The sequence below is a fragment of the Sphaeroforma arctica genome (genome assembly GCF_001186125.1).
Source record: "Sphaeroforma arctica JP610 unplaced genomic scaffold supercont1.1171, whole genome shotgun sequence".
NCBI classification, from domain to species: Eukaryota; class Ichthyosporea; order Ichthyophonida; genus Sphaeroforma; species Sphaeroforma arctica.
In genome coordinates this window covers 1-8,800 of record NW_014039387.1, presented here as the reverse complement: position 1 = coordinate 8,800, position 8,800 = coordinate 1, and the positions used below count along the sequence as shown (strand labels likewise).

The 8,800-nt window shown below is 37.0% G+C and overlaps 3 protein-coding genes across 3 annotated transcripts in view; 2 read left to right on the top strand and 1 right to left on the bottom strand.

The window, feature by feature from the left end:
* SARC_10209 (hypothetical protein) overlaps nucleotides 1-1,117 on the bottom strand; it is an 8,346-nt gene extending 7,229 nt beyond the window's left edge. The window contains exon 1 of the mRNA XM_014295756.1: nucleotides 306-1,117. Coding sequence (XP_014151231.1) covers nucleotides 306-800 — 495 coding nt within the window. The 5' untranslated portion in view covers nucleotides 801-1,117. The remainder of the gene's footprint in view (nucleotides 1-305) is intronic.
* Nucleotides 1,118-2,869: 1,752 nt separating this feature from the next.
* Nucleotides 2,870-3,421, top strand: SARC_10208 (hypothetical protein). Its single transcript, XM_014295755.1, has one exon. It carries the CDS (start codon nucleotides 2,909-2,911, stop codon nucleotides 3,269-3,271), a length of 363 nt encoding a protein of 120 aa, XP_014151230.1. The 5' UTR covers nucleotides 2,870-2,908; the 3' UTR covers nucleotides 3,272-3,421.
* A 2,982-nt stretch (nucleotides 3,422-6,403) lies between these two features.
* Nucleotides 6,404-8,379, top strand: SARC_10207 (hypothetical protein; the record flags this gene model as incomplete). Its single annotated transcript, XM_014295754.1, has 5 exons — nucleotides 6,404-6,406; nucleotides 7,167-7,340; nucleotides 7,516-7,635; nucleotides 8,081-8,143; nucleotides 8,266-8,379. Coding segments are annotated over 5 exons (474 nt in total), but the record flags the coding sequence as incomplete, so codon positions are not given.
* Nucleotides 8,380-8,800: the final 421 nt, after the last annotated feature.

Below are 8,800 nucleotides of genomic sequence, written 5' to 3'. Positions count from 1 at the left end.
CATACATACAGACACACTCACATACACATATATATACATATATCTATTTATACATGGATATAAATAAACATACATACATGCATAAACACACTCGCAATGATATATATATATATATATATATATGTATATATATATTGGATATATAAATAAATATACATATATATATATATATATATATATGTGTATGTGTGTGCGTATATATGGATACTGACTTGCAAATACGTACATGTAACTTAAAATATACAAATAGAAAACTTCCAAAAGAACAACAAGTAAGAAGGTATTGTCAGTTATCGTGTTCGTACCTTGAGTGCAGCCATACAGTGTGAAACAGTTTGAGGATTTGTCACAGGCGTCGGTTCGACACTAGCCCACACAGCCCCGGGCGTTTCTCTACTACCAACGGTTCCTGGTGCTCTACTTTCGAACGGCAAGGCTTTCATCGCACTGTTTGTGAATTTCAAGTGCTTGAACATGTCGCAGGGTGTTCGAAGTGAGTCTTGTGGTCTCTTATACGATTCTGAGTTTGTTCCCACATCCGAATCGCTACTTGGAAGCGTGTCGCCGTCTTTGCTACTACTAGAGGACATTGTACTTACTCCACTGCGTAGATGCCTTCGACCAATTGAAGATGGTGACTGGACAAAAGCCTGGTGTGGTAGCCTTTGGATTTTCTTTAAATTTGAACGCACGTTTTTGGTTGTCGAGTGGAAGGGCATTTGTGCGATAGGAATGTTAGGTGGAGCGGAGGAGGGAACACACTTCTGGGGGTCGCTTGTTGAGGTTACGAGAAGCGACATGCGTATATCTAATATTGACAAAGAGGTTATTTGTTTATGATGCGCACAGATGTGATTTCAGCATCCAATCAAGAGGCCGTTGGGTATCCGTATATATATATATATATATATATATGTCGTTCTAAATAGAGTCGCGCAGTACAACTCAACACCACCTATATTAGTATTTAAAAATATACTGAACACCTTGGTATTGGTAAGTACCCGTTTTTATATTTGCTGTACAGCACTGAGCATTTGCTATACAGCACTGAGCCAGCAATGGGGAAATACACAGCACACCTTACACCGATGTCACTAGTAGCTAGAGTAGTCAGTACACTATTTTATTTTATTTAGTACATATGAATACAAACTCGTTATAAGTCTCTATACATACTTCCTCATCACTCAAGTGAGAATCATGGACTCGAAAAAAATAATATTCTTTTTGAAAAAAAGTATACAACAATTGTTTTTATATAGAAATTTACTCTCTAATTCTGTTTTTAAAAAGCGAGAAAAGAGTTTTTTAAAAAGGCAAAATATTATATGGGGGTTTTTTTTCTGGGTTTTGTCTCTTTTGATTTTTAAAAATCCTTTTTTTCTTCAAATTAGTTGAGTGAAATATTTATATTTTGATATTTATCAGCGTTTAATTGTTTGTTGGGAAAAATTGATATTACTTTCGTATTTTATTTTTTACAATTTTGATATTCTTACTCTTTTCATTGGTTTAAAAGCTGTTACATTTATTTCTAGAAAATGTTGGAGTGACTTTTGTACTGACTTCAGTCTTCTGTCTTCTAAAAGAGTCTTCACTCTTCAGTCTTCGGTCTGGAACTCTTCATGATCAAAATGATAGAGTGAGTAAAATTATCAGAGTAGAAGAGTACTATGAGCTTGCGACGTGTCTTGTGGCTATCTTTGGAAAGCTTGGAGTTTGAAACTTTGGCCTTTGGAGTTTGGTCTCGACCACTCAGTCCACCCTTCCACTGTGGCCACAGGCTTGTACTTTGTGGTTTAGGTTCGGACAGATGGTCCAAATATACAATTCTTGGTCAGCTCTCGCGACCTTTCTTCACACAAGAAGTGGACAAGGCCATCCGTAATATATTAATTTTCAATATATATTTTTTAAATATATCCAATTTCATTATGGTCCGTAATTCGGTTTGAGTAAGTGTATGTACAAAATTCGGACCTGTCAACTGACTTCCTCTTTTTGATGTGTTTTCACTTTTCAATTGCGCAGCGTGACCGCTGTGTGGACAGTCACAGTGTCACAGAGTCTCAGAGATACAGACTCACTGGACACTGGCATACGGCCATACGCTGACCAACGTTGTATCGCACGATACGCAAATGATATAAATACCCCCTCTAAAATTCTATATCCCCTTCAAATACCATCATGCCATGAGATATATGCGCTCTTTGGGGCACAATGTTTTGGTAAAATTTAAAAAAACATCAACAAAAACTTTAACGCTAAAAATACGAAGCCGTCACCCCAGGGGCAGCGGCTGCTGAAGCAGATGAACTCACTCACTTGCGACTGCTGGGCCTGGGCCCTGGTGACCTACATAGTCCGCTGGAGTGCTGCATATTGGATGCCACTCAAATCTCAATTGACAATTGTGCGTTTGACACAATTCCTTTTATCAAGTTAGAAAAAACCCCCCTCCAATTTTATATAATAGCATTTTGTTTTTTTAACAAAAACAAAAAGTAGTGTACTCGGTACTGTAGTACTTTTAAAAAATATTTTGGCAGTCACCCCCGGCCTCGAGCCCTCTGTCTAAAGTCTCTGTTGTTGCAGTGTGCTTCCGATTTGATTGATTTTAGTTTTTTATTGTGAACGTAATTTTATTGGCTTGATTTATTTTTAGAATTTATGACTCAGATATTCCAACTTCCAAAGTTCCACAAGACAACCGATGATTGGAGTGGCCTTGATTGGCGAAAGGGATACCCAGTTTTCTACTTCTAGGTGTGGCCTGTGGCCGGTCTCACTGGGTCTATTAGGTAGGTCCACAGTAACAACAAACCACAATAAATAACACGCAAACATACTTTTAAAACAACACCGTCGCTGACACAGTCAACAGAACCGACTCTGACTCCTAATGATAGATGTTCCACAATCCCTATACCCCGGCCGAGGGTATCCTGAAATAGTCTTTCGGCCAAAGGCAAGCACGGGATACGCCTTCATCCACTGGTTGAACAAGGAGCCCTCGATATTATCGGGAGCCGGAAACTTAAAACGTATACGTGTGATTCTTATTTTCGCCCGATTTACAAGCATCAACAACACAGGTTATCTTGTTTTCCTACGGACTTGTCCGTTCTCCCATATATTTTACCTTTCTCTACTGGAGGGTCATGATCATGTTCAATACATCAAAAGTAAAGTGCAATCATGTTTGTCCTTTATGCTTAGCTCTAAGCGTAATGGCACAATCGCTTGTACGGCGCGAGACTTTTAGTCACTTCACACATCAAAGTATCGTGCGCTGAAGAGTGCTCCAGACGAAACATATTTACGACTTTATGTAAATAAATAGTCATTTTAAAATTCGATCGAAAGTTAAAAAAACCATAATACTATAATATCGAAAGATTAAAAACAAACAAACATCCAACGCTAGGATTTTCTTTTTTTAACCTTACAAAAGCTATCAAAACCTTTTAAACCTACAGTTAAAAATTGAGCTAGTGCGTATATTTGTACTTCCATAGTAAATTAAAAAAAATATTCTATCTGTCAAAAGTTAGAAAATGCTGTTCGATTATCTATTGTTTTGTTGTTAATTTTAATAAAGATGAAAGCAAAATTGAAAAATACAAGTAAAATCCAAACTTGTTTGCTTCTTGATATAACAAAAAAATATCAGAACCCTCTGTACCACTAGTAGCTTAAAGAACGCAGCAGAAATAAAAGAATTAAAAACAATTGGGTGTTTTTAATATGAAATAATCTTATTTTCTGTTTTTCAAAAATCACTTAGAATGTAGATATACTCATAATATTTGTCTTAAAATAATTATTCAAATGGTTAAAACCGATATGATATTCAAAAGTTTGTTTCCACAAAATGATTATTTAATACCCAACGCGTGTTCGTATACTTATAGTCAATAGTGATGACTCTAGAGTAGAGGGTTCGTATCATTTTAAATGTTTTTTTTTATAGCATAAATGCCTTCTTTGTTTTATTTTTATCTTTATTTTTGTTTAAACACCCTTTTTGATTTTAATTGTTTTTTTTTGTGTTTTAAAGATAAAAACTATATGATGATATGCATTTACATATGTATATATTACCTTTTAAAAAAATATATTCGTATTTAAAATCATAGCCGTCTAAATAATACAATTTTTAAATACTTTCTAAATAGCATTATTTTTATCCCCTATTTATTTTTACTTTAAATTTGTTTTTATCAAGTACATACTTTCTCACATATGTCATATTTGCATCACGAATAGCAGAAGGTTTTTAATAAGGTTACTGTCTATACTGTACCGGTTCTATTTAAAAAAAAATACTGCGTTGTCTTTTGTGCATGATAACTTTAAAATCACAAAGTATGCATATGATTAAAGCAAATTTCTTTTCAGTACGGTTCTAACTGCTTTGCCGAGATGTGCTCAACGGTTGCGGACATGGAAACTGCAACGCTGGTAAGGCTTTCTGGCGTAAGCGCACACGATCGCTGGATTATAAACCAAGATTTAGCTGTACTTTTGTTGCAGGTGACTCCAGCATTCATATATAGACGCTCGAGTGTAGTACAGAGATCGTTTACCTTCTGACGATAGCTGAGAAGTAATGCAGTGAAAGATTTAAAATGTTCTATCGCACTATACTTTGCGTTCATCAGTCTGCTATAGGCCGGAACGAAATGTTCATGGTCGTATTAAAGCTTATACTGTTTTACCACAATCTAGCTATACTTACATACATTTGCCTGCTATATACCGGAAGGAGATGCTCTTTGCAGTGAATGCATTTTACAAAAATTAACACGGTCGCATTAAAGCATAGGGTAAAGCTTAGATTGTTTCACCTTACTATAGCTATACTTGCATACATTCGCCTGCTATCACCATATAGACCGGAAAGAGTTGTTTTTTGCAGTGCATTTTTTAGTAGATAACATGGTTGTATGGCTATGACGAATCTGTGTAAACTGGTGCTAGTATACTAGAAAGCATGGTATGTTCATGCATCTCATTGACCGTGGCCGCATGTCACAGATATAAGCTTGGTTCGGGTGGAATGCCTTCTGTGGTTATGCTGTATCTGTACTGTACTCACTGTACGACACGTGGTGCTTGGATTGGTTGGTGTCAATTGGTCTGCCATAGGTCCACTCTGTATTTATTGTTAAACCCCGTTAGACTGTACTTATCGTTAATACCCCGTTAGACACACAAAATTGTATATCAATCAGCATATGTACATGTGCGCCAAAGAATGTGCGTAACGAGAATAACTATATTATACCAGGCTCAATCGGTGCTGGCAAGTACTAACAGTGTAGTAGCTGGATCGGTCACTGTGTTGTGTTCCACGGGGCAATTGGCAAACATCAAATACGATACGGCAAAGATTAGCAACATGTTATATCTACCTGTGTCTGATTGGCAATATGTTATGTTTGTAGTGTGTCAACTGTGACATTGCTATATCTACCTATGCCTGATTGGCAATATGTTATGTTGGTTGATGGTGACATGGTTATATCTACCTATGCCTGGTTTTTGATCGTCAATATGTTATGTTGTTTATATGTTGATAGTAAATATGATATATCTACCCGTGCCTGATTTTGGTTGTCAATATGTTTTGGTCAATATGTTATGTTGTTTATATGTTGATAGTGAAAATGTTATATCTACCTGTGCCTGATTGGCAATATGTTATGTTTTTAATATGTAGATAGTGAATGATTTATATCTACTTGTGTCTGATTGGCAATATATTTTATTATTAATATTTTGATGGTGATAGGGCTATGTCTACCTGTGCCTGATTTGCAATATAATATGTTGTTAACATGTTGATAGTGAATGGCTTATATCTATCTGTGCCTGATTGTAAATATGTTATGTTGTTAATATGTTGATTATGACGGTTATATCTACATGTGCCTGATTTGCAATATATTATGTTGTTAACATGTTGATAGTGAACGGCTTATATCTATCTTTGCCTGATTGTAAATATGTTATGTTGTTTATATGTTGATCAGTGAAAAAATATATATTTACCTGTGCCTGATGGTCGATATGTCATGTTATTAATATGTTGATGATGACAGGGTTATATCTACTTATGCCTGTTTTTTTTTGTCAACATGTTGTGTAGTTTATATGTTGATAGTGTAGTGTTATACCTTCCTGTGCCTGGTTGGCAATATGTTTTGTTGTTAATATGTTGTTAGTGAATATGATATATCTACCGGTGTCTGAATGGCCATATGTAATGTTGTTAATATGATAATAGTGAATGGTTTTTATTTACCTGTATCTGATTGTCATTATTTTATGTTTTTGATATGTTTATGGTGACAGGGTTATATCTACCTGCGCCTGATTTTTGGTTGTCAATATGGTATGTTGTTATTATGCTGATAGTGAATGGTTTATATCTACCTGTGTCTGATTGGCAATATGTTATTTTATTAATATGTTGATGGTGACAGGGCTATACCTACTTGTGCCTGATTTTTGGTTGTCAGTATGTAATGTTGTTATTATTATATTAGTGAATGGTTTATATATACCTGTATCTGATTGTCATTATATTATGCTATAAATATGTTGATGGTGACAGGGTTATACCTACTTGTGCCTGATTTTTGGTTGTGTTGTTATTATGCTGATAGTGAATGGGATATATCTACCTGTATCTTATTGTCATTATGTTATGTTATTATTAATATGTTGATAGTGAATGGGTTATATCTACCTATGCCTGGGTGGCAGTAAGTTATGTTATTATACCATGAATGAGGGGCCACATAATTTCACAGACAGTGCATTGGGTGCGTTTGCAGTGCACGGACAGTGTACTAGGCGCAACTTTTTTTAAAGCAACTGAGATCAAAGTGCATCCATCCGTCCACAGCAGAACTACACTAATTGTCATCCCAGTCATCTTTTTTGAAACCCTATCTAAAGTATATCCCACCTCGCTTTATACCTGCCTCATCTTATACCTACCTCATCTTATACCTACCTCATCTTATACCTTCCTCATCTTATACCTACCTCACCTTATATCTATCCTATCGTATATCTACCTCATCTTATACCTACTTCATCGTATACCTACCTCATCTTATATCTACTTCACCTTATACCTACCTCAGCGCGCACAGTTGGACGACAGGTTACGTACTCTAGGGATTGAATTGCGTGTACACACACACAAGGCAGCACCCACGTGCACTGTGCACGAGGCCGAGTTGGCAAATTGGGATATCAAGGGCGTCCCATTGGTTAATCTCTTTGTGAGAGCCAAGAAGAACCAGCAGTTGTTCCTGGTAGGTCATTGACAGTTGCTGGTGTATTGTCGCATACTCGTTTATAGTCCATTTCTTACATCTGCCGCTATGATATCATGTACAGATCTGTACGCCGGCTGAGCGAACATTGTATATTGTCACATACTCGTTTATAGTTCATTTCTTACATCTGCTACTATGATGTCATGTACAGATCTGTACGCCGGCTGAGCGCAAAGTGTCGCTCATGTCATTCCAGCGTGACATTATGAAATACAGTCGTGCCAATATGATACGCTTCGCACCCGAGGAGACTATGTATCCAACATTAAAGGTAAGGATGAATGGGACAAATCGAGCCCTATGTTATAGTGACAAGGTTATGTATCCAACATTAAAGGTAAGGATGAATGGGACACATCCAGCCCTATGTTATAGTGACGAGGTTATGTATCCAACATTAATGGCAAGGATGAATGGGACAAATCCAGTCCTATGTTATAGTGACGAGGTTATGTATCCAACATTAAAGGTAAGGATAAATGGGACAAATCCAGCCCTATGTTATAGTGACGAGGTTATGTATCCAACATTAAAGGTAAGGATGAATGGGACAAATCCAGCCCTATGTTGGACTAAAGAGGTTATGTATCAACATCAAAGGTAGAGACGGTTGAGACAATTGCAGCCCTACGCTTAAAGTGTATGTGAAACCTTCAGTTATAGTCGTGGTTGATCATCGCATATGCATTTCTATGCACGTGGATGTGTGCGTCTAGGGTTGCCAGTTGAGAGAAAGGGGCACTGAACACATCGCATTGGCGCGTGCCACAGAGTATAAGGTAATTGTATGAATGATAGTACAACACACATCCTATTCACACCCGTACGAAGTGTCCTAATGATTTACATTCAGGTGCATTTGGGTTGTCCGGTACTGAGTGTCTCAATATTTTATATTCAGGTGCATCCGGGCTGTGCGACACCACTTGCGGCGATGTTTGCGGATGAAAAGCTCACTGTGGTAATTGACAAAGCAATCATGGATTCAGAGCAACTCGTGATGGTACATCCTCTGGTATGGGCGTGTTTGTATATATATATATATATATATGTATATATATATATATATATATATATTATGCGCGAGCGAGTGTGTTTGTGTTATGTGTTGTTTGTTTGTGGTGTGTTGTTTAGCGTGTTGTGTGTGTTGTGTATTGTGTGTGGTGTGTGGTGTGTGTTAAGTGGTGTGTGTTGTGTGTGGTGTGTGGTGTGTGGTGTGTGGTGTCTTGTGTTGTATATTGTGTGAAGTGTTGCGTTGTGTGGTGTGTGGTGTGTGTTGTATTGTGTTGTATATTGTGTTGTGTGTTGTGTGCTGTGTGTGTGATGTGTGGTTTGGGTGGTGTGGTATGTGGTGTGTGGTGTGTAGTGTATTGTGTTGTGTATTGTATTGTATATTGCGTTGTGTGTGGTGTTTGGTGTGTTGTTTGGGTTTGGGT

Bases quoted from the DNA above. Each gene is read 5' to 3' on its own strand.
- SARC_10208 (XM_014295755.1), top strand. From the start codon at position 2,909: ATGATAGATGTTCCACAATCCCTATACCCCGGCCGAGGGTATCCTGAA.